The sequence below is a fragment of the Humulus lupulus genome, chromosome 5, assembly GCF_963169125.1.
Source record: "Humulus lupulus chromosome 5, drHumLupu1.1, whole genome shotgun sequence".
In the NCBI taxonomy this organism is placed as follows: domain Eukaryota; kingdom Viridiplantae; phylum Streptophyta; class Magnoliopsida; order Rosales; family Cannabaceae; genus Humulus; species Humulus lupulus.
In genome coordinates this window covers 219,438,555-219,465,925 of record NC_084797.1, presented here as the reverse complement: position 1 = coordinate 219,465,925, position 27,371 = coordinate 219,438,555, and the positions used below count along the sequence as shown (strand labels likewise).

Below are 27,371 nucleotides of genomic sequence, written 5' to 3'. Positions count from 1 at the left end.
CATCTCCTTGACCCGAGCATTCTCCTTCTCAAGCTCCACGAGCTGGGCATTCAGCTTTTCAAGCTCGGATGTCTTGGCCTTTAGCTCCTCAGCTCCTGCCTCCACCTTTGCTTTTGTTGCCTTGAGCTCGTCACTCAGTTTGAGCTGAAGATCCTTCACCTCCTGAGCAAGAGACATGCTCGAATGGACCTCGTTGTTCAACTTATAATTAAGCTGAGCAGAGACAACAAGAGTCTGGCATAAAAATAAATCAAATTAGCATATGGACCAAGTGTAAATACAGCTAATAGCGAGAGAAGAAATGTTACCGCAACATGGAGCTCGATGCTCTTCTCGTAAAGAGTGTTGCAGTCCTGGGCATTGTTCAGAAACTGCCAGTGAGGAGCGTCGAAGCTGCCAAAACTCTGACCCACTCGAGACAGAACGTCCGAGCATAGCGTAGCCCAATGGGGTCCAACTGCGTTGTCGATCACATACTCATCAACATTAGTAGAAATCGAAAGCAGTGGTGTCTTTGAGGACAGGGTTTCTTCGGAGGTGGGCCAACCGTGGGATTGACCTGGGGCGCAGGAGGAACACGAGGCAAGGTCGAGGAGGAAGTCTCGGCCTGAGCAGGTGGACTCAAAGCTGTGCTTGGAGCAACCAAAGTTGGGGGAGGTGGCGTTTTCTCGGTCCTCTTAAGGACCTTAACAGGCCGGTCTGTTTTTCGCGACCCCCTTGGGCGCTTACTCCTCTTGGCTCCGCCACTGACCAGAATTTTGTCAAGGTCGGAGTCCATCTCGCCTGCACATTTACACCACATTATGAGTTATCCCAAAACAAAATAAATTAACATGATGCAGACAAACAAGGGATAAAAAGACAAGTGGAGAGAAACCTAACTGGGACTCTCCCCCGAGCTTGTGCTCGCCAACCACGAAATTCCCCCATCTTTAGAAGAGGCAGGGGGAGTACCTTCCCTATAGGTGGATGTCAACCTCAAAAGGTCCCTATAGTCGTTAGTCTCATATTGGATGGCTATTCTGTTCCATACCTCGTTCAGGCTATACATGGTGTCGTATTTCCCGAGCCAGCTATCGAACCTATGTACCCTCTCATCTACCCAAGACCATACATAGAAATGGTTCCTATCATCCTCGCACAATATTAATCTATCGGGTTTATGTTTTAGTAATGAGGGAGACCACAAATCTGAGCTAAGGATGATTGTACCTTGTTCATTCGAGCCCGAGCTCGAGGCCTCATTCCCCGATTGCGGACTCCTGTGACGTTGGGCTGGAGATGGAAGCCTCTCATTTCTCCTTGGGGGAAGGTTGTCGGTTGGCAGAGGCACGAGCTCCCACTGGTCATACTTCTTATTGGACCAGTCAGATGTAGACTGATCCTCCCCCAAGCGACCGCACGCCCGGAGCTTGTCTTCGTGCAGGAGATAGGAGAGGGATCTTCTGCCGTAGGGAAGTTGGAGTAGAGTCTCTCTGTGCTCCCTCATCTCCTTGGTGGGAGTAGGTCGATGGTATTTGGCTGGAAGATCAAACACATTTCAGCTAAGCACGATCCTAAACAAAGTTTGAGCACAAAAAAGAGGGAAGTTGAGATACTTACGAATCTGTCTGAATGAGTAGAACCTAGACGGGGCTAGGCCATCTGTCCAGAAGAAGGCCTTCTTGAAATTAAGAGGATGGTTGGGAAGATCCTCAAACATCTTCTTCTCCTTGTGATAGCTCAAGAGATAGTAGAAGCCATCTCCTCCCTGAGCTCGGGAGGGATTGCTTTTCAAGAAAAAGAGATATAAGATCTCTTCAGGCGAAGGTCCTTTCCACTTCAGCTCGTGGTAAAGCGACCTCAGGACAGACAAAACCCTATAAGAATTGGTGTTAAGCTGGAAGGGAGCCAACCCAACGAAGTCCGTGAAGTCTTTGAAAAAAGACTTCAAGGGCAGTACTGCCCCTGCCTTCATATGTTCCTGGCTCCAAGCTGCGTATCTCAGCTTGCTATTAGGATTTCCATCTCCCGGAGTGCGGCAACTCTGCTCATGGGAGGTCGGAGCTCAACACCTCAGCGAGCGATAGTCTTATGCCGTGAAAGGCCAGAATATCAGTTATCTGACCTAGCAATGTAACCGAGCTCCAATAATGCTCGGCCTCGAAGAATTCTCTCCTCGGCTGCGAGGTAGAAGTTTCCCCCATCAGCGAGAATTGAAGATCACCCAACTTGAAGGCGATTGTTACTTTGAGCGCAGGGTCGAGAGGAATCGGTCTAGTCTCAGTGTCCGAATCTGGATAAAGGGCGACCTTTAGTCTTTTCCTTTTCCCTTCTTTGACCTCTTCTATCTGACATCGGAAGTGGTCTCGAGTGTCCTCTTGCTCACGCCTCAGTTTGTGCTCCCGAATTAAGCGCTGGTTCCGAGTAAAAGGAGATTTCGGGCTCGAAGCTACTGGTGAGTAAGGAATCGCGAGCTTTGACCCCCACCACTTTCCCGAATTCTGCGACATCTAACAAGAAAGCAAAAGGGTGAAGGCCAAGTGAGCAAGAAATAATGAGATAAATAATACCTAAGCTCGAATGATCGAGGGTACAAGGCAAGCTCGATCCAAAGGATGAGGCCAATCTCAGAGCGTGTATTCCACCAAAAGGGAAGAAGGTGGACATGTTATGGGAAATCCCGAAATATCAGGGGGAAAAGGTGGCAGTTATTAAAAAGGTGATATTTTTGGGAATCGTGCATTCTTTAAAAAAAAAACCCCTGATTTTGTACCCGATATCTTGGTGTGCAAGATATGTTCTCTGAAATTTGAAAACTCAAAAAAGGAACCATATTTGAGCCTTTTTACACAGAAACTGGGTTTGAGTCTAATATCTATCAGTCGAAGCATCCTAGTGCATTAAACTAATATATGGACCAAAAAGAATTCTAGTGCCCATGGTGCAACAGAAGCATAAACATACATGGAAAAAATAATGCAAAGAAGCCATGAACAGAAAACTTACACAATGTGATTGACGGAAACAGAGAAATGGACGATTGTATAAGTGGTTATAAGTGCGATCTCACAGAGTCAAAAAGTCCTACATGGATTTGTCTTCTCGTCTTGGAGAACATGCAAGATGTGGGCAAGAAGGTTTCTAGTTTTTTCTTTCCTTTTTCTCTCTGATGAACGTGAAAATAAAAGAGGAATAAGATTACTTGAGGCCTATTTATAAGCCCGTGGGAATACAAAGGGTCGGATTAATCTGGGCCATTGGCCAGATTCCGTATCAGATCCAATGGCTAGGAACCCGTGAGGTGATAGTACCCAAAAGAATGCCAGACAGATAGACGTGGGTAGGTTTCCAAGGTACTCAAGTACTTTGAGTGAGCAATACCCATCTGACGTGTGTCCATACTCGAGTATGTTGATGGAACGGTTCCCGAAGGAAGTAGTTCAAAAGTTTCCTTCTCGTAGGACTCGAACTAATACTTTTGAGGGGGAAAAGTGTTACACCCAGATTTTGAGACTTGAGATTGTGACCTCGAAAGCTGGACTCGTCAAGTGTGAGCTCGAGATATATAAAACGCATGTTCGTGGTCCAGATGTCAAACCCTCGAAGCAAGACGGGTAACCTCAAGATCCTTTCTAAGCTCGAAAAAACATAGCATCGGGATACATCTATTGTCGGATGTCTTCGGATCGAGTAGCCCGAGCTTAAAGAGTACAAGCTCGAAATGTAACAGCCTCGATGGTATTTATCTGCTCCGAGCTGGTCTTGGAATAAGGCGGCTAGTTCGTAACTTATCCGTAAACCTTGACTGACATGATGTTGGTTGCTGACCTCGAAGATTTGATGAGTCATCTGATGTAACGCGTTCCGTGTGTTTAAAGATATTTATTGTTGTAACATCCCAACATTAAAGGGATATTAACAATTCTGTTACCCGTTTCCTGGTCTTCAAGGGACGTTTCCTTTTGTATAGGAGTTACAGTATTTAATATCTTTATTTTAATTAATAAGCAGAAGTATCTTCCCGAAATATGCGGGAATGAACTCTGAGAACTCTCTATAAATAGAGAGGTCATGAACATTTGTAAAGGACGGATCTTCTGATATCTTGAAAGAAACTCTGGAGAATTCATCTCTGAATGATTTCCAGAAAACTCCAAGTCTAAATAAAATAGACTCGTGGACTATGCAGATTTAACTGCTGAACCACGTAAAACTCGTGTTGCTCTACCATATTATCCATCTGCACCATAGTTCCTATTGTTCAATTGCTCTACATTTTAAGTTGACGAAAAACAGCGTCAACAGCTTGTTATAACAATAGTTAAAAAAATATGTAATCTTTATATAATATTAACCGTACAATTTTGATATATCATCTCATAAAAAACATATACACTAGTTAAAAAATGACATACCAACAACTCATAAAAAATAAAAATCAAAATCAAAATAACTTTAAAATAAAAACTAATATACATATACCATAATATTAAAATATTCATAATGTAATTTACTAAAAGACATATTTGGTAATATTGAAAATAGTTAGGCTATTTTACTACAAAATTGAAAACATTGACATCTATTTACTTTCACATAGCCAAAATTTAATTGGAATTTTTGTTGTTTTAATTAAGAAAATATTTTAATTTAAATAAATATATATTCTGAGGTCTTTTATGAATTTATTTTACTAAGCACGTGCCAATAGCAGGTGCTTGTTCTAGTACAAGTCAAAAAAGTGTTGGTGTAATTTTATTGAGAATATTTTTGCAGCATAACATATTGGTTTTTTTCATCAATCCAAAACTTGTTACCAAACAAGATTTTTCTTAAAGGACATAATAACCCTTTTTTTACAAACTCAAAAGTAAACTTTGCAATTCTAAAAATGCAAAAGCTAAAACTATATTTTTGAAAATTTTCTCATTTCTGTGTCGGTACTATCGATATTTTTATTATTGGTACTAAGAGTATTCATCAGTTCACATCCAATCTTTTTATGCTTATCCTATCCAATCAAATCCAATCATTAATTAGATATTAAATTTTCACAACTGATTTAATTCAATTAACTTGACTCAACTAATATGATATAATCTAATCCAATTATCTATTCTATTGGATCAGTTCTATCAATAGAATGCATTCCTTGCTTATTTATTGAATCATACCAGATCCATCCAACATTTTGGAATATTTATTTAGGCTGGATTTTTATTTATTTTAAAAAAAAAATTAAAATTTTAAATCCAATTTTTATATATATTTGCATAGCATGTCAAGTTATACACATCTTAACATGTTGGTTCTCCAACTTTAATTTTCTTAGCAGCATTAGTCATCCACGGTTAATTTACCATTTTGTCGTTATTATTATTATTATTATTTAATTAGAAAAGTTCACAGACCAATTTTCAAAAAACAATTAGGGACCAACTTGTCAAAATAAAATTTAGGGAGCATTCATAGAAATAAACAGTTTTTTTCTATAAAATACTTATCATTAATGTTGAGAATGTTTTTCTTTTTACATATTTTGATGTTTACAACAAATAAAATTAAATATACTATAGTTTTACTTAAATAAATTAATGAGTTAAGTTTTTTTTAATTTTAATAATATTTAAATTTAAGGTTTTTTATACTATAATGTCATGCTCTATGATGATGATATGCCTAAATTAAAAAATATGACAACATTATTAGGCATCCCAAAAATAGGCTTTTTTGTAAAATTTTGATTATGGTACAACCTATCTCTCACGCTCTCTCTCTCTTTCTACCAAGCCGGCACCACCACCACCACCACCATTACCTCATATTGAGACTCTTTTTCTTTCTCACAAATCGTATCTCCGTATCGTTTCTCCTGATTTCTACCTACGACAATCCCCTTAGATTGAAGCACCATTGAAGTATCATGGCTATTAACACCACCATTGAAGCATCCATTGAATGAATCATCGAAACTGTATGTTCTACATACAAAATTTAAGATTTTATACGATCACAACTTGTAGATCTCAAAAAATATACCAAAATTTTTATAAAAAATCATCTGAAATGAGCATTTGAGTGAAAATATATGAATCTCCAAAGTTTTTGTCAAATTTCAACACAAAGCATCACATTTGATTCGTTTCTGGCCAAAAATCAAAGATTTCATTCATGCATCACATACGCATCACATTTACATTGTTTTCAATCAAAAATCAAGTTTCATGAATGCATTGCAGAAGCATCGCATTGTCATCGTTTTTTTTTTTTTTTGCCAAAAATAAAAAATTTCATGAATGCATCGCATACCCATAGTATATGCATCACATTTGCATCGTTTTGGCCAAGAATTTACGATGCAGATGCAAATGCGATACGTATGCGTTGCATTCATGAAATCTTGAATTTTCGCCAAAACGATGCAAATGCGATGCGTATACGATGCCTCATCGATGCATTCATTAAATCTTTGGTTTTTGGCCAAAAATGATGCAAATGCAATGCGTATGTGAAGCTTTTGTGATTCATTCATGAAATCTTTGATTTTTGGCCAAAAACGATGCAAATGTAATGCGTATGCGATGCTTTGCGCTGAAATTTGAAGAAAACTTTGGTGATTCATGTTTTTTTACTCAAATGTCAATTTTATGTGATTTTTTCGAGATCTACAAGTTAAGATCGTATAAAATCTTAAATTTTGTATGTAGAACATATAATTACGATGATTCATTCAATGGATGCTTCAATGGCAGTGTTAATAGACATGGTGATTCAATCTAAGGGGATGGTCGTGGGTAGAATTCAAAAGGTGAAAGGATAAGGAGAGATAATTTGTGAGAGAGAAAAAAAGCTTCAATGTGAGGTCGTGGTGCCGCAATGGTAGTGCCCGCCTTGGTAGAGAGAGAAAGATTGTGATGTGAGAAAGAAGAATTAATAACAATGGTATAAAAAAAATTACTTGTATTCTTCTCAATAATTTTTTAAAAAAAATAATAAACTCATAAAATTTAATTGGGAAATTTCATAAGCATTTAAAAAAAAAACTTATTTTTGAAATGCGCATGAAATTTCCCAATTAAATTTTATGAGTTCATTATTTTTTTTAAAAAATTATTGAGAAGAATACAAGTAATTTTTTTTATATTATAGTCACTTAAGTAAAATGATTATTTATTTTACTGGTTGGTCCAAAAGAGAGGAATCTTATAAAAAGAAGTGTTCAAAGTGAGACAAGCATTGTTTTATATGTCCTTGTTATCAAAATCAAATACACTATAATAATGGTAACCTATGGGCTGCATAGAAATTGAAAAATGATCAAAATAGCATAATCCTCGAAGGAAGAAAAGAAAAACCAATATCCAACTTAACGGTTGAGGATGTAACTATAGTTAAAGGTGAAGATGATACATTATTTTAAGGAAAATTTGAACACCATCCGTTTTTTTGAATCATTTCAAACTCTGGAAACATACAAATGATGAAAGATGAATTCCAATAACAATAACCAAACACCCCAAAATCTATTTATGGTTCTCCACCAAGCTCCACTCGTAGATTATCATAGGGATAAACTTTTGGTGCCTGGTCAAATAGAAAAACAAAGCAATACATAAGATAATCTAAAGAGCAAATGCAATCTCAAATGATGCAAGCTCCTCCGCAACTAAGTACAGTTCGGTAGATTCACAATATTGCTTGTAATAATTGGTTTTATGATCACATCAAAGTAAGATTAATCAAGAGAAACAAAAGCATTGTGACGTAACTTTGTAAGTTGCATTGCAACTTTTAATTAGCATGCAGGTTCCTAATTCTTGTCATTTTCTAACACTAACTAAGAGTGACAACAGGTATTAGTACTAGTACTTTGATTTATTTTTTTTTTCATGATAGCCAAGTTCTTCAAAGATTTCAAAAGAAGCAGAAGCATGCACTCATATCTCATTCAACACAAGTAATGATGCTCGGATTTATAATGGAAATTACAAGAGCATTAAAAAAGAAGCTTGTCTTATGCTAGCTAAACTAGGTAGAAAACCATTCAAAGGAAAGATTCCAGCATGGCCACAACCATTAGAAAAGAACTTTATCTTATGCTAGCTAACATAGGTAGAAAGCCAGTTATAGGAAAGAGTCCACCATGGCCATATTGCACAAAAACAAAACACTTAATTCAGAAGACTTAAACCATTTGAAGTGGCAGTTGAGAGCAGACTGAAATCCACTACAGAAGATCATAACTCAAACAATTTTACAGGCCGAATTCCTAAAAACACTAAATTGAGCATAGCAGAGCAATAGCACATATATAATATAAAAAGGATGTTCTATAACTCTGCTGCAGGCCATAAACACACATTTCTTTATTATAAAAACACCTGGTTCCATTCAATGCAACCGAATTTCCAAAGCCAATACCAATAAATTATCATAATCAAGCAACCCAATTCAAGAAGACATTTAATTATTACCATGGCTGGCGTACACCTAGTCATTTGAATCAATGGCTAACAACACCGCCATCTTCTTGACACTCAAGATTACAAAAAACTATTCTATAAACATAAATTTTTAAAGTAATTCAGAATCAAAGTGAGTTTTTGGACTTACAAAAGGTATCTTTGAGGCTTTGTCATTCCACACAGCCATCAATCCCAACGCCGCAAAACAGCTCAACCCCCCACATAGCCAAGCCAGTGCTTCATACTGCATACAATTCAGAAACTCAACAAAACAAAATCGAAGCTTGATTTCGACCAATAAACCCAAAATTGTATACCTTTCCAACTGTATCGGCAATACGATCTATACAGGGCTCCGGTAAATTAGTCCCGTTGTCCCAAGTCAATTCGTCGTTGACATGAAGCTGAAGAAAAAGAAATTTGCTTCAAAGATTCGGCTTTTGAATTTGATGATTTCAATTAGTTTAGGGTTTTGTGGAGAATCTGATAATATTAATAACAAGGCTTACGGGTTTGTCGGGGACGATGTGCCTGCCGACGGGAAGGCCCATGCCGGAACGAAAGCGAATAGATGATGCGACGGAGCGTGAAACGACGCCGCTTGCGCTCATGATCTTGGATGCCACATTGCTCAATCTCCCTGCCATTTCCGATTTCTCGGTTCTTCTTCCTTTTCCCAAATCAGTACAATTACAATATTCAGGGCGAAACCATTTTGATCAATTCTTCCATTTCAAACGGTGTCGTTTGTTGTCCTGAGTCAGAGGCCCTAGCCCAAATATCATTCTCTTATTTATGGGCCTCAATCTGATACATGTGACATTTGACAATGGCCTCACGGGCCGTGACAATTGGACCGAAATCTATAAGGGTTTATTATATAGTGGAAATTAGATCTTGTACCCATTTTAAATGATACACTTTAATTTTTACCCACTATTTTTAACTTTTATTTTAGTACCCAAATTTTTAATTGATGTACCCATTATACCCCTTTAATTATATGTTTTTTTTTCTTCTTAAACACACTACAATTAGAATGTATTTCCAATTTAACTCTAATATGACACATATAATACACATTACAACAACACTTAAAATCATGTGCTCAAATAAGGGTAATTTGGGAAATCTCATGATAATAATGGGTAAAATTCAACTAAATATATTTAGTGTCTAATTTTAGTTAACTATCCCCAAAAATGGGTACTTCTCAACGTTTCCCTTTATTATAGGATCTTTACAATTATATACTTATAATATAAAATAATTACAAAAATCACTTGCAAAATTTTATTTACAAAATATTTTGCCACATCATCAAAAATATTGGATTCTAAAAGTAATATACATGAATTTGAAACTTTCTTGAAACCTTGATTTGCCTGTTTTTCTGGGTTTAAAAAATTAATAATTTGATTACTTAAAATGTCAATATGTTACCAATTAGTTACTTTTTTCACCATTTTTTATACCGCTTTTTTGAAGAAAAAAAATTCATGGTATGGCCCCTCTCTCTCACTCTCTCCACTATACTCTTTTTTTTATTAATTTCTTACATTCTCTCTTATCATTAATTTCAAAAATCTTTTCCAGCCACACCGCTAGTCGGTTGGGCTCAAAAGTTATACCACCACGACCTACTTTTCAAGGTGATCATTTTGATATGTGAGAAACATATGTTATTTGGCCATCGCCAGAGAAGATGACCAGAATAAAAAATAATATTTTAGTTTCTTTTTAATATTGTGCTGGCCAAAAAGTAACTAAATTTTAAACTTTATCAAAAATTAATATACTAAAATTTGTATTCTTATTTTATGTTTAAAAGATACTATATTGTATTCTAAACAACTTAAATTTATTTAAAAATATTCCAAGTAACTTTTTTAAAATAGATTCTTTAGGATATTGTTTAGTAACTTTCAAATAGAATATAAAAAAGTTTATTGTATAGTATAATAAAATTAACTTTTAATAATAAGTAATAAATTAATTTTTTATATTTTATTGTAACTTATCATTAGTTTCTCAAAAACGATTAATTGGCAACGTAAAAGTATCTTAAGTAATAAGACACCATAATATAACTTTAAAATGACTAATCAGTGTCTTAAGATAAAAAAAGTTTCAAAAATTAAGTATTGGAGGTAACCAAAATGTATATAAAATAATATGCTATAAAAATAAAAAAATTCATGAAAAAAGTAACTAATTGGTAACTTATTAACATTTTAAGTAACTAAAATGTTACTTTTTTAAACATAGAAAAACAGGAAAAATGGGATTTCAATAAAGTTTCAAATTCAGGTATATTACTTTTAAAATCTGGTATTTTTTTATGACGTGGCAAGATATTTTTGTAAATAAAATTTTGTAGGTGATTTTTGTAATTAAATTATAAAAAACAGTAAGGAATGTAAATTTCTCTTTTTTATAAGAGATTTATTTTAACAATATACATAATATTATAATTATTTACACATGTATCGTAAAAAATTAATATTACAATTATGCAGTGACACATCAGCACAACAATACTGTATTCAAAACTTTCATACTAGAAATCGAAAACAAAAACCTTGATCCAATCCCAGAAAAACAGGACACAATTTGTGCGCGTGATCCCAAATTCCCTTCTGAAATTTGAAAGCTACCAAAATCGTCCCCAAATATACAAGCAATCAACAAGAAATTCCATTGTAACACAGAACATTGTTAATCAAAACCAGAGAACAGCCTCCACATTCTCGATCAAAAAAAGTTTCCGATCTAATCAAGCTATCAATTCCATTAATTCCGGTGAGTTCTAGGTTATACTTGCATAAAACGTTTCTAGAAATTTGAACACCATATATTCAGGCGATCACAACCATTTATTCTGACAAGAAATCTGAAACTACAAAAATTCAGATCATAACAACATCATTCCAGTAAACTACAAACCAGGTATTATTAAAACTAAATCTCTGTAGTAAAACATAAATCCGGTGTATAAACTCATTGATGATCAAAGTACTTGACAATACGATAATTTCATTCAACTACTAACAAACCTTATCAACGATTTAGTTTGAAAACTTATTATGAAGTTTAAATCCAAATTCAAAAATTATTGTTTTGGTTCTTTTACTCTTTCCTTAGTTTAAATTGCAGAACTATAAAACTGATTCGTAAAAGAAGATAATTTAGTAAATTTTGAAATACAAAGTGTACCGTTCGGTTGCATTAATATACTTAAAACAAAAATATACTCATATAAGAAACCAATTGGTTTATAAAAAAATAATCTTGAATTTTCAACATTTTTGAAAAATAAGTTTCAAAACAATTCTAAAGTTTATATCCAAATTTAAATTTTACTATTTGGTTGCTTTACTGTTTAGTTACTTTAAATTGCACAGCCATATAATGAATTCATAAAAAAGGATACAATTTAGTAAATTTTTGAAGAAAAGTTGTATTGTTTTGGTTCATTTAATACAATTAAATTATTAAGCTACTTATATAGGAAACCAATTCGAATATAAAAACTTGAGTTGGTTGTTGTTGTTAATGAATCTTGATTTTTCAACCTTTATAAAAAAAAAAAAAGTTTCAAAACAATTCTAACGTTTATATCCAAATTTAAATTTTACTGTTTGGTTGCTTTATTGTTTAGTTACTTTAAATTACATAGCTGCACAAATAAATTTAAACTAGTAAAAAAACTTCTAATATGGTTTCCTATTTGTAACAGGATATGGATCCACGAATAGTAATCATTTTATACAACACGAAAATGGATAGACAGGAGCTACTACACAAATTATAAAGTGGTTAGAATATTAATACCAAGAATTTGTTCCTATGAAAATCTTGTGCAAACAATTAGTGTTGCTTTTGATTTGAATAGGAACAATTTTGACATTGATGTCCAATTTCAAATTAAAGAAGGAATCCCACCTATGAAGATCAAAGACGATAATGGATGCAAATTCTATGAACAAATCAAAAAGAAAAATGATGATGAGACTACTTACTCTCTAATGGTAAATTTTGTAGAAAAGGAAGCAGCTACAATTGAATACACACACCCATTACATTACATTGGCTACAACTCTTCCCATGATGGATGCATTGATTCAAACATGGAAATGACTGAAAATTTTCCTACACGATCGTAATATGCACAATCCATGCCAATTTTATATTTGAACAAGCTGAAGAAGCAGTTGCCACAAGCTGGGAAAATAAAACAAAAGTCGTTTCTAATCCTAACGTTGATGTGATAGTTGTTGGACAAGTTTTCAGGAACAAAGAAACACTAAAAACTGCCATTACCCTTTACTCAATAAGAAAAAATCAACCTTTCAAGGTAAAAATATCATCATCTCTTGATTACAAATTAGCTTGTGTGGATAACAATTGCAAATGGAGCTTTTTGGCTCAAAACATGGCAAAATAGAAATGTTCAAGATTAAAAATAAAATAAAAAAAATACACATACATGCTCATTAGACATTACTTCTGGAGATCATCCTCAAGCGACAAGCAACCTAGTTGGGAATGTCATGAAAACAAAATTCATAAACCCAAAAAGAAACTACACACCCAATGAAATTGTTGATGACATGGTAGATGATTACAGCGTCTCAATTTCTTATCAAAAAGCTTGGAGAGCTATAGAGAATGTTAGACGCTTCCCACAAGATTCATACAGTGAAATACCTGCAATTTTATACATGATGCAAAAATGTAACACAGGTATTACTTACTTAAAACTACTCTAATTTTCCTACTGCAATTTTTAGCTAAAAAACTACATAATACTATACAGTTTGCTTACTTTTATAACGGAACAATAGTAGACCTTGTCACAGATGAAGACAGAAGGTTGAAGTATCTTTTCTTTACTATAAGGGCTTCAATTAAAGGTTGGCAACATTGTACTCCAATACTTGTCACTGATGGAACTTTCTTAAAAAACCCACATGAAGGAACATTACTAATTGCTAGTGCCCAAAATGCCAATAGGCATATATTCCCACTTGCCTTTGTTGTTGTAGACTCTGAAAATGATGAATCTTGGGATTGGTTCTTCCACAAATTAAAAGAATCATATGGTGAAAGACAAGGCTAATGCATCATTTGAGATGGACATGAAAGTATTGCAAAAGCAGCACAAGCATCCTTCCCAAACCTCATGCATGGGGTATGTTGCTCCCACTTGCTGAAAAATATTAAAACAAAATTCAAGAAGAAAAGAGAAGCCCTCAAAAATGCATTTAATGGTGCTTCAAGGGCTTATAATACCACTAATTTTGACAAATACATGGTAGACTTGGACAACATTGATGAAAAAATTAGACCTTACTTGTTCAATGATGTTGGTGTAGAAAAATGGACAAGGTTGTACAACAACAACAAGCGATACTCAACAATGACATCTACATCGCAGAATATGTGAATGCAGCAATCAAAGAGATAAGAGAATTACCAATTGCTACATTACTATAATGTCTTCACTCTTTGGTACAAAAATGGTATTGGGACAACAAGAATAAAGCATTAGCCACATTCACAAAATTAGCAACCATCCCAGAAGAAATGTTATGGACACAAAGGGATCTGAGCTTAAAATATAAGGTAGCCTAAATTTGGTTTGGTATGATGACAGAAAAATATACACTCTGATGCGGTATTAAACCTTATTGTTACTTTGAATAATATACATTATGGTTTCTTTTTTATAGTAATGCGCTAAAACCTATTTATTTACCAATTAATGCAGGTTGAAACAACAAACCTACTTATATTCACAGTACATGATTTGACAAGATCTTACATAGTAGACTTGGAGAAATGAACATGCACATGCCAAAAATTTCAATATGATGAAATGCCTTGCTCCCATGCAATGGCTGCATTAATGTAACACCCTAATTTCTCATTAATTAACGAGAACATAGCGTTGGATCATAATCATAAACATTGCTCTTTTATTGAATGAAAACTTAAAAATAAGTATACGGATCCATGGTTTTACAAAAATAAAATAATTTTCTTTAACATATTAAAATGAGCAACATTTAAATAAAACATTCTTTAATAAATAAGTATGCCCTCTTGATCTTCCTCGACTATATGGTCACCGCGAGTACATCACGAAGCTCCTAGGTCCCACTCGCCACCGACCTTTCTATCTTTAATTTCCTATAATAATAACATTATAAGGGGTGAGCTTCTAAGTTCAGTAAGGAAAATACAAACAAGAGTTATTCATATAATCATTTAATCAACATATCATAAATTTCACAAGAGTCATAACAAAACTTATTTATACTAATCATACAACATCATAAAACCCTAGGTCATATCATAGCCTAAGTCATAATCATAAATCACAAGTCATAGGTCATAAGTCATAATCATATCTATAGGTCATAGATCATAATAACAAGTCAGATATAATAAAAAGATAAGTGCTTATACAGGGGTGGCAATTAAGCCCCGGACATAAGTTCGTCATACACCAGACATCAACTTAGGTCTGTCATAACATTTTGGCAACCGAGCCTACTGGACATAAGTCCGTCATACATCATTGGACACCTTAGGTCCAGACACACTTACCCCTTTGTTGTACCTAAAATGTTAGCTCATACAAAATATAAACTAGATCATAAACTAAACTACCTAATTTTTCTTATAAAAAACTGGAATATTGGAGACAAGAGCGAGATTGGAAACTCCTAAAACCAAACATAAAGAAAACATAAGTCCTCTAGAGAAAAGAAGATGAATAGAAGATCTAAACCATTGGAATAAAGACTTACCAAAAACCTTAAGTTTCAAAGAAATTGAACATCTAACCAAAAGTCATTATAACGAGTTAGGATTTGAAGAAAATGAAAAGAATAAGAGGAACTATAATGAACTAAACTTGAGGATAAAGAATACCTTAGATAGATTAGAACTTTGATCTACACCTCAATACCAAAAAATCACTCTATCTTACTTCCCAAGTGTTTATAAAAGTTTAGATTGGAAAACTTTTAACCTCAAAACCCTAGTGTTTCTCTCTAGAATAAACTTAACAGCTTGGAGGCTTTGAACTGTGCTTGAAAGATGATGAAAAATGGCTGAGTGAAAGATCCTATTTATAGAGTTCAATGAGTGAAACTAACTCCTTTTAAAATGAATAAATAAATGATTAAAAAAATATACATTTTTCGCTCAACAGATGCCTAGAACTCGGTAAAAAATGTTCAAGAACTAGTCAAAGTTGTTAAGGGCTATTTCTAGTTTCGGATTCCACGAAAATTAAAAAATGGTCACTGGAGCCGATATATCACCTCCTATAGGAGATATATTGCCTGCACAATAATCCTGAGGGTTCGTGGTTTCGTTCGTACGAAGTCGACGTGTTTTCTGTATCAATCATAGGTGATATATCGACCCCTATAGCTGGATGTATCGGCATACGCTGATATTTCAAACACGTTTTTGCACACTTTCAGCACACTTGAATTTGTTTAAACCACTTTGACTAAGTAAAGCGTGATCCTAATAGCTGGGGGAAGGTTCTAGACTTCCTAGAATTATCCATGATTATTTTTATTCATCAAAAACCTTAAATCTTTAATAACATAAATATGACAAATGTCACATTCTTAATTATTCTATCTACACCTTAGGTTATAATAAATAATATTTTTAGGACTATCTTCATTAATCAAACCTTATGATAAAATTAATACTTCCAAACTATAGACTAAACTTATAAAATTCATAGCTATCTCTACGAGTTTCCAACTAAATCCCGACTTGAACCAATAACCACGAAAACTAAAATACTAGGGTACTACTATTACTATATAGCTAAGTAAAATTCTAAGACGTTACAATTAACCAAAAGGCATATGTCTTCCTATGACTACTGCTTATACTACTACACAAAAGAAGCTTTCAAAGCAACATTTGAAGATACCATACTACCATTAGGTGATGCAAATTCCTAGGATATACCTAACGAGATGAAGCAAATCATTGTTCTACCACCAAAACATAAGAGACCAGCATGGCACCCAAAGACACAAAGATACAAATCTGCACTAAAATCAAAATCAAAAACACAAAATAAATGTGGAAAGTGCAAACAAAAAGGACACATCCGGAAAACTTGCAAAAGTGAACCAATCCTAAAGAAAAACAAATGAAGGCATGACATGACTATTTCATAGCTTTTTTCTAAACACAATACTTTTTAATAAAACAACCATTCATTTTCTTTTATATTGTTTAGAAACTTTGTAACCAAATATTGGTTTAATCAAATTAGAAACTAATTAGTAACTTCTATAATAGTTCATATAAATTTGTTACAAACCTTCATGTAAGCAGGTAACTAAACTACAAATTGATATACTGTTTAGCTCCATTATTTATTGCTTGATATACTACAAGTAATATATAATTTACTATTTGGTTACTTTATTTTATGAAATTGGTATCTTACTATACATTTTTCATCAATCCATTATATAAATTTACTATTTAGTTGCCAACATTGTGACTTGCATATCTCTTTCATTAATTTGGTTACATAGTTAAAAAAAAAGCATCATCCTAAAACAAAGTTCAAAATTAAAATTCTTTTATATTGTTTATAAACTTTGTAAACAAATCTTGGTTTAATCAAATTAGAAATTAATTAGTAACTTCTAAAATAGTTCATATAAATTTGTCACAAAAACTTCATGTAACCAGGTAACTAAACTACAAACTGATATACTGTTTAGTTGCATTAATTAAATATTATTGCCAGTAATATTTAATTTACTATTTGGTTATTGTATTTCATGAATTCAGAATCTTACCATATATTTTTCATCACTCCGATTATATAAAATTTACTATTTAGTTACCAAATTCGTGACTTGGGTATCTCTTTCATTAATTTGGTTTACAAATTAGTTAACTTATTCATTAATCTCTAATTTCATGATTTCCATTATTCAATATACTATTTAGTAACTAAAAAAATTGACATTAAAAACAATGACAAAATATATATAATCGTTAATATTATAAAAACTGAAATAGAAAAGGTTATATAAAATCCTTGATTACATAGTTAAAAAAATAAAATAAAATAACATCCTTAACAAAGTTCCAAAATTAGCATCTCCAAAAAAAATTCCAAAATGAAAAAGTTTGCTAGATAAAACTAGAAACTCCTAAAAATGTTACCAACAACACCAAAACAGAACCATTCACATGTAACCAAAAAACTCATTCCTAGGTTTGGGGTCTACACTGCTTTCAGCATCTTTCCAGGAAACTCATTTAATAAGAAATATAACCATTCAACTCATTTTTCTTTGCATGCACAAAAAGCTCCACACACAACTTGTTTCGGAAGAACTCTACATCCAATGGATTTGGAATCTTGTCAAGTAATCCATGTATAAAGTATTCAACATACTTTATAATAAAAAGACCACAATCACTACACACAAAAAACACATCCCAAAACAAAATCAGTTCAATAGTTGAAAACTAAAACATTTACTATATAAAAAGAAAAAAAGAAACCATAAATTTACCTCAAAGTTTGCTGTATCAAACCATCAACAAGAAGTGTATCCAATGGATCAGTGGCACTCTTGCCTTTAAAGTACCTAGTGATCAATATTTTTCCTACGTTCATAAAACTCCACATGTGACAGTAAAATAGGCAATATAGTAGCAAATGAATTCACAAAGTTGTGAAAGTTCATAGATTTCCCAGACCCCATGAAATTACACACTTTTAGACACCTCAACCTAATATAAAAAATGCACAAAACCCAGTGTGCCAAAACTGAAACATTAACAAGAATCAAAACATAGTCTAGACTTAGCCAATGGATAGAAAAACACATACGATACCCAGAAATATATTCAACAACCTTACTATTCCTAGGTATAGACTTAACATCTTCACCCTTACTCACAAACTCCCCATACATGTTGAAAATTTGATTTGCAAAAAAAAAAAAAAAAATCAGTGGTGTTTATTGACATATTGACACTCTTATCATATTTATATTCTTCCTCAGGTAGTAAAAACACACGTCAATATGCTGCAAAAACAACAAAACCAAATATATATATATATATTAACCAAACTAAAAAAACTAAAAACACAACATAACATAAAAATAAAATATATAAAAACAATAATACTAACCGAGAACTGCAGATTTCTCCCAGGGGTTCTCAAATCATAAAACCACATTTTTTCATCAATCTTTGCTATCGCAAAATCCAAAGGAACAACCAATTTTGTTCCTTCTTAAGAAACTTGTTATTCCTACACAAAAGGAAAAGTTTAGCATAACATATACAACTAACAGAAACATTAAATCAGACACACAACACAGACAAATCACAAAAATAATATTACTTATTAACAGGCCTAAAACCAATAAAAAACCAATCATCAAATGATTTCTCATGAAGAGCACTAGGACAATCCATCAAACCAGAAGATAATGGTGAAATACCCACAACTACCACTTTTTGCCTATCATCACTTCCAGAACTAAATTCAGTAGTATATGGACTTTGTATACAAGAACTAGGTTTAATAGGCCTCTTCTGCGATCCAAGAGAAATCACTTCAAAATTGGATTGATTTTTCTCCTTAAACAAAATAATAAACTAATCAGTTACCAAACAATAAAAAACTAAAACTCAATCAAAGTACAACAAACAAAACAAAAAGAACCTTAGCTATATTCTCCTCAAAAGCATCCATTTTTTCATTGATAATCTCCAAAGCAGAGGTAGTAATGCTATCATTTGTGCCTTGAATATCAACTAACTTTCCACATGCAACTGTTTTTTCACTAGCATCATCCCCACCCGACCCCTACAAAATTATACCAAACAGAAAATATATAATTTTTTTCTTAAAAATAATTAAAGTTTAAATCATAAAATAAATTTTACCTTAATATCAACACCATCATTCTTTGAATCCTCATTAGCATTTGATTCCTTGAACAATTCAGGCTGATTTATAATAAAACTCATGATATCAAAACTTGGGCAATTATCAATACCATCCTAACAAACAAAAATAAAATATACAAATACTTAACTAACATAACAAAGTAAACATAAAAACAAAAAATGTTTTATTTTAATTTTTTTTATAAACCTTGTTGACCAAATTAGATGCAACAATAACTTTATTTTCACTACTCTGAATAGTTTCAATCTCTGTTGAAACCTTATCTTTCCCATCCTGTATAAAAAAACAAATAAAACACCAATTACTTACCAAAAACTAACTTACTAATAAAAAAAATAAAAAGAAACCAAAACAGAACATTTTTCATAGTAGTACATTTTCCACCATCAGACAAACCTCCACCATCATGTATGAAAAGAAACACCAATTATTACCAAATAGTAACTTACTAATAAAAAATATTTTTTCTTTTTAATACAAACAGAAAAAAAAAAAAAAAAGATTTTTCATAGTAGACTCTTTCCCATCATCAGACAAACCTCCACCATCCTGAAAGAAAAAAGAACCAATTGGTTACCAAAAACTACCTTGCTAATAAAAATTATTGTTTTTTTTAAAAAAAAAAGAAAAGAAAAGAAACCAAAAACATAATATTTTCCACAGTACTATATTTTCCACCATCAGGCAAACATTCACTATCCTATATAAAAAAATCAAATAAAATACCAATTAGTTACCAAAAAACTAAATTACTATAAAAAAAATTAATTTTTTAACAAAAAAAAAAAAAGAAACCAAAACAGAACCTTTTCCACATAAGTATCTTTTCCACTAATGTCACCTTCCTTGGAAACCACCGAATCACCTCCAACACCAAGCTCAAACATCGTAACATCCTGGAAAAACAAACATATTACCAAATAAAAAAAAAGCATAACTAATTAAAGAAAAAAGGATTGCAGCTCAACTCTTCAGTTTCCTCATCACTATCATCACTATAACTTTCAATAACAACTTTAGAATTCTCAATAGACTTCTTCAACACATCAAACTTTATATCTATATAGAACTTCAGACCCTCATCAATCTTTAAATCAATGTATGACTTCAATTTTTTTTCAAACTCCTTAAATCTACGATCAACATCTTTATTCAGAAAATTCAAACCATAATCCAACTTTGCTTGCATTCCTATAATCTCCTTGAAATAAACCTTAATCTCCTCTAAAATAGGTTCTCCACTATAATTTTTTTTCTTTAAATCAGAAGATTCTACTACACCATTTGACCTCCTCACTAAAGGCTCATCCTCAAAATTACATCAGAAGTAGCCACATGACAAAACTCAAAATCAGATAAGTCAAGGGTTTCCTTCTCATCAACAGAAGGAACAACATGCATTACTTTCTGCTAAAAACAATGGTACAAAAAAAAAAGAAACTAATTAGTATAAAAAAAAATTAAATAACAAAAAATTCAAACAACAATTGATAAAAAATAACCCAATTACCTTGGTTGATGAAAAAACTTTACTCTCCAGCTCTTTAGAATTGAGATTTCTAACACTAGACCATCTATAAATCCAATGAACTACTTCATCATCATACTTACATATTCACTGCTTTTTTAAAATCGGAATGATCTCATACAACCAAACCTGAAAGGCACAAGGAAATCCTGAAAATTTGTAACTTCTAACATGATTTTTCTCTTTTTCCTTTCCTTTTCCTTTATCACTAGAATCCTTAGAATTTTTTTATATATATATTTCCCCTAAGACCTAGCCTCAAATTATACAATCATGTCATAAACTATTTTCCCCCATAGAAAACTATCATACTCCCCAAGACCAACCATATTAATCAACTCAGACTTCACTTTTTTTTTTTTGTAAGTGGCTTACTAAGAAAACAATTTGTAGCAGAGTACAAAATAACCATTTTAACTGCAAAATCATTTTTCTTAAACTCGCTATAGCAAAACCTCTGATCCACAACACTGTTAGTAACTTTTTGGTCACTAAAATACTTTTCAACAAAAGCATTCTCCTTATTTGCAAACTTTGACATATTTGAATCACCTACACACTCCAGTCGAGTTATAATAGCAAACTTTGCCAAACTAAACCTAACCTTATCACACCCAAATTTAAACCACACTCCACGCTCAATTTTTTGATGAATTTCCCTAGATATAGCATAGTGAATCAATTGTGCCTACATTAACATAGGTTTCATCTCTAGAAAGTGGCCAAAACACATACGACTAAAAAGACTAAGTCGATTATGTTGGAAAAACTTATACAGGATCTTTATTTATTTTCATGTATATCTAATATTAAACAAATTAATACGAGATAGCCTAAAACATGTTTCTAAAATTGAATTCAAAGAGAAACAAATAATATCATACTTACAGTATACGCAGCGGAATTAAGAGTCCTTCCTTCAGTTTCTCTAACTCTTGTATCCTTTCTATCGCAGAGTATTATCAAGAAACTGAACCGATCTTCTATTTTCTTCACGATCTTCCAATGTATCCTTAGAACCACCTAGACTAGTGTGGGCAATTCTCAACACATGAGATAGATATAGAGAGAAGAAGAGAAAATAACAAAGTAGCTTAGAAAAGGACTTGTGTTTAGAGAGAATATAAAACTATCAGAAAATCTGACTTATCTGTCGTCTCTTAAAATCTTCTCTCTAAGCACTCCATTTATAGACTCAATTAGGCCATTTAATTTAATTAAAAAATCATTAAAATAACAACCATTTTGAAGCCCTAGGTCGAAATTAGCATGGGCTATAGGCTCGTGAAATTTCCAATTTGATTATAAGCCCATTGGACTTAAAATCAAGGCCTGTATTATTTTCTATTGATTTAATTAATTAAATAATTATTTAAATCCTTTATCAAATTAATTATTTATAATTTGAACCTTGATTTAAACTTATTTATTAATTTAGATACTAATTTATCTTAATTAATAAATCCGCCATAATTTCTCTTTTCTTCTCAAAATTACACAACTCTGTGAAACTATCCAAAATTGACCTGGTCAACTTTGATAATTCTAATTGATAATTAAATCAATTAATTAAGACTATCTAGATGATTTTATCTAAGGTACAATGGGGACCATGGGCCTATGAAATCAAGCTCCAATAAGTTATCATAAATCTAACAAATAAATTTACTAACTTATTAATTCCTTGTGACTCCACTATAGACTTGGAATTGCACTCTTGAATTCATAGAACGCTCTATAACAAATATAGATACGCTATTAATTATCCATTGTTACAACCATAATTGTCACTCAATCCTCTATAGACGGTCTACAATGAGATAGGGCTAAAATACCGTTTTACCCTTCATTGTATTTTATCCTTAAAACACTTAGTTCCTTGTAAATGATATTTCAGTAAATTAATTTAATTACTGAAATGAGATCTCTATCATTTAACACCTTGAACCAAACTAAAAGGAAACCATCATTTCACTTCTTCATCAGAAGCTATAGATGTTCATATCTATGATTAACACTCCCACTCAATTATACTACCGAGTTCCCAAGATGTAAGTATGGGCTAGTCCGTAGGGTAAGCTGGTAACGAACAAGTCAAAGAACTCAAATAATACAATAAGTTAGAATACTAACCACTCAGAATTGAGATTGAATTGACCTATGGTCAACTATATGATATGACTAGAATAGATAATAACGGTATGTTTACTTATCTTATCAACTGTCAATATCGGTCCTGTCCAATGTAACAAATACATCCGATCTTATCTACTTTGCTAATGTTCTGGAAAGAACATAACACTGTAATGTGTAAGTAGATCATATCGTAGATTGGCAAGTCAGTGTAAATCTGGTGCACTGACTAATCTTAGGACTAACTTATTTTGAACATATAATCATATTTATATTCCACTGTGATTACGTCACTATAAAAAAGATTAGCTATATGCTCGAGATTTAATAGAAGTTTATATTAAACAAATAATCATGAAAATAAAACATGTGAGCAAAGTGATTGACTAAGTCAAAAAATGATTTCTATTCTTTTATTGATAATAAAATGAGATTACAAAGAATTTGGGTTTTAATTAGGGCATAAAACCCCAACAAACTCCCACTTGCACTAATTGAAACTAATGCCTTAATTCTACTAATCCCATCTCCTTGATATGCTTATCAAATGTAGCTTCTGGTAGTGTCTTTGTAAACGAATCCGCAAGATTGTCTTCAGTTGCAATCTTCATAACCTTCACATCTCCCCTGGCCACATATTCTCGAATAATGTGATACTTCCTTTCTATATGCTTACTTCTCTTGTGACTTCGAGGTTCTTTCGAGTTGGCTATCGCTCCTGTATTGTCACAAAACAACACAAGCGGTTTATCTATTTCTAGAATAACTCCAAGATCCGAATAGAACTTCTTTAGCCAGACTATTTCCTTAGCTGCTTCTGACGCGGCTATGTACTCAGCCTCAATGGTGGAATCTGAGATTGCAGACTGCTTTACGCTTCTCCAAATCACAGCTCCACCCCCAAGAGTAAACACCATTCCAGAAGTAGACTTTCTGTCATCGACATCAGTCTGAAAATCTGAATCGGTGTAGCCTACAGGGTTCAGAACACCACCCTTGTAGACTAACATATAATCCCTAGTCCGTCTCAAAAACTTCAGGATATGCTTAACTGCTATCCAATGTTCCGGTCCTGGGTTTGACTGACACCTGCTCACTACTCCCACTGCATAGCAGATATCTGGTCTAGTACACAACATGACATACATCAGACTTCCAACTGCAGATGCGTAAGGAACTTTTCTCATTGCATCTTCCTCTTCAGGAGTCTGGGGAGACTGCTTCTTTGAAAGATGAATTCCATGGCGGGATGGTAGACGCCCTTTCTTGGAATTTTTCATTGAGAAACGTTCAAGCACTTTATCAATGTAAGCTGCTTGAGATAGAGCTAAAAGTTTGTTCTTTCTATCCCTGATGATTTGGATACCTAGAACATAACTTGCTTCACCCAAATCCTTCATCTGGAATTGAGTGCTCAGCCAATTCTTCACATCTGATAATTTCTTAACATTGTTTCCATTGAGTAAGATATCATCTACATAAAGAACCAGGAATACCACTATTTGATTTGCCTTCAGTTGGTAAACACAGGGCTCATCAATATTTTGTTCAAAGCCATAGGTTTTGATTATTTCATCAAACCTAAGATTCCAGGAACGAGAAGCTTGCTTAAGTCCATAGATGGACCTATTTAACTTACAAACTTTTCCTTCTTGTCCAGATACTTTAAATCCTTCTGGCTGATCCATATAAATGACCTCGTCAAGCTTTCCATTAAGAAAAGCTGTCTTGATGTCCATTTCCCAAATCTCATAGTCGAGAGCGGCTGCTATGGATAGGAGGATGCGAATGGATTTGAGCATGGCTACCGGACTAAAAGTTTCCTCATAGTCCACGCCTTCTCTTTGGGTATAACCCTTTGCCACTAATCGAGCTTTATAAGTCTCGATATTTCCATCAACACCTCGTTCCTTCTTGTAGATCCACTTGCACCCAATGGCCCTAAAGTCACTAGGTGCTTCCACAAGATCCCAGACGGAATTTGAGTACATAGACTCCATTTCCTATTTCATGGCTTCGAGCCATAGTTCCTTTTCAGGGCTAGCCATTGCCTGTTTGAAAGACAATGGATCATCATCACTAGTGTCACCAACAACCATATTGGTTTCACCATCCAAACCATAGCGAACTGGGTTTCTAGAAACCCTCCCACTACGACGAGGCTCCGTGACTATTTGCTTAGGAACAGTGGTACTTTCTTCATTTAAATCGACTTGCGTCGGTTGTACATGAAGAGTGGGAATTTCATCATCAACTCGCGTTGATGACGATGGAACATTGGTTGGAGTCAATTCTTTAACCATCTCCTCTAAAACTACTTTGCTGCGAGGTTTAAAGTTCTGGACATAGTCATTTTCCAGAAAAGTAGCATTTGTAGAAGTAAACACTTTCTTTTCTGAATGACTATAGAAAAGTCCACCCCGAGTACCTTTAGGATAGCCAACAAACGTGCAAACTTCAGTTCGCGGTTCTAGCTTTCCCTCCTTTTTCCTCAGGACGTGAGCGGGACACCCCCAGATTCTATAATGGCGTAAACTAGGTTCACGACCATTCCAGCGTTCTAAAGGTGTTTTTGGGATTGAGTTTAACGGCACGACATTGAGAATGTCATTTGCGGTTTCAATTGCATGTCCCCAGAACGAAGTTGGTAGAGTTGAGTAACTAAGCATGCATCTAACCATTTCCAATAAAGTTCTGTTTCGGCGTTCCGATACACCATTTTGTTGCGGAGTACCTGGGGCAGTAAGTTGTGATAAAATCCCAAGTTCAGTTAAATGATCTTGGAACTGCATATCCAAATATTCTCCACCCCTATCAGATCGCAAGATCTTTAACCTTTTACCTAATTGGTTCTGAGCCATTGCTAGGAATTCCTGAAACTTTGAAAATGTTTCTGATTTCCTATGCATTAGATAAAGACATGAGTATCTAGAGTAATCATCAATGAAAGTGACGAAATACTCAAAACCACCCCTGACTTGTATATTTAAAGGTCCACAAACATCTGAATGCACAAGATCAAGTGGTTCTTTGGCCCTATCACCCTTTGCAGAGAATGGACGCTTGGTCAGTTTACCTTCTAGACAAGATTCACAGACAGGTAATTCACCTAAGGTGAGTTCCCTCAAAGGTCCGTCCTTTGTAAGTCTTTGAATCCTATCATAGCCAATGTGACCTAGTCTCTAGTGCCATAAATACGTCATATTATTATTATCGGTCTTTTGACGTTTATTGGTCCTAGGTTTAGCTACTTTGAATAAATCATTGTTAAGAGCGAGGGGTTCGTTAGGTCGCAGAATATAAAGCCCGTTTTCCAAACATGCAATACACAATTGTGATCCATTGAAAGAAATAAATATATTAAAACTTGTGAAAGTCATAACAAATCGTTCTAATTGCAACATGGAAACTGAAATTAAATTTCTACTAAAATCCGGAATAAAAAATACAACTTTTAAAATTAAGTATTTATTTCTGAACTTCAGACGAGCTATTCCTCTAGCTTGGACCTCAACGAACGCTCCATTTCCAACTCTAAGCTTTAAGCCGCCTTCGTCCACTTCCTCCCATGATTTAAGAAGCTGTAAAGAGTTACAAACATGGTTGGTAGATCTAGAATCAATAATCCAAATGGATTTATCATTCTCTAAAACACATGTTTCTAAGATAAATGAACTATAATCATTACCTTTGTTTTTTGCTGCTAGAAACTTAGGGCAATCTCGTTTCCAATGCCCCTTCTCTTTGCAGTGAAAACATTTACCTTTACCTTTCTTGTGTTTTCTTGTTTTTCCCCTTTGGCGTCTGTGCACTTGGTTGTGCACTCGTCTTTGCAACCTTTGTAGGCTTGGGGTTGTTTATTTGTCCACCTTTCCTCTTGTTTCCAGCTTTCGAAGACGAAGCTTGGTTAGCTTCAGCCTTAGCTAGATGAGCAGCAACATCAGTAGTCTTATTTTCACCTCCTTTCCTAGGTCCACCCATGATAGGTTCAATAATCTGAAGCATATTCATGAGCTGCGTCAGACCATAGTTGAGTTGATCACGAACATGTAGACACGGTGCCATCCGAGAATTCACGGTGCATAACTTACGTTCGGAGACGGTGTTATCCAAGCATTTACGGTACCATCACGAGCATTGACGGTGCCATCACTAACGTGCAGACACGGTGCTCGTTCTGGGGATTCCTCAATCATGACGAATTCAGAGTTGTCACCAATCAACTCTATGTTGATATTCTGCTTCCAATTAAGGAAGT

The 27,371-nt window shown here is 33.7% G+C and overlaps 1 protein-coding gene across 1 annotated transcript; it reads right to left on the bottom strand.

The window, feature by feature from the left end:
* Positions 1–7,342: 7,342 nt before the first annotated feature.
* Positions 7,343–9,142, bottom strand: LOC133778194 (NADH dehydrogenase [ubiquinone] 1 beta subcomplex subunit 8, mitochondrial). The gene is made up of 4 exons (XM_062218060.1): positions 8,957–9,142; positions 8,765–8,851; positions 8,596–8,691; positions 7,343–7,566 (listed from the first exon to the last, which is right to left on the bottom strand). Exons 1-4 carry the CDS (start codon positions 9,092–9,094, stop codon positions 7,510–7,512), a joined length of 378 nt encoding a protein of 125 aa, XP_062074044.1. The 5' UTR covers positions 9,095–9,142; the 3' UTR covers positions 7,343–7,509.
* Between the last annotated feature and the right edge of the window lie 18,229 nt (positions 9,143–27,371).

Coding starts and splice junctions, on each gene's coding strand:
- LOC133778194 (XM_062218060.1), bottom strand. CDS start 9,094: ATGGCAGGGAGATTGAGCAATGTGGCATCCAAGATCATGAGCGCAAGC. Junction 8,852..8,956: donor ACATCGTCCCCGACAAACCC/GTAAGCCTTGTT, acceptor CTTTTTCTTCAG/CTTCATGTCAACGACGAATT. Junction 7,567..8,595: donor AAGCCTCAAAGATACCTTTT/GTAAGTCCAAAA, acceptor CTATTTGACCAG/GCACCAAAAGTTTATCCCTA.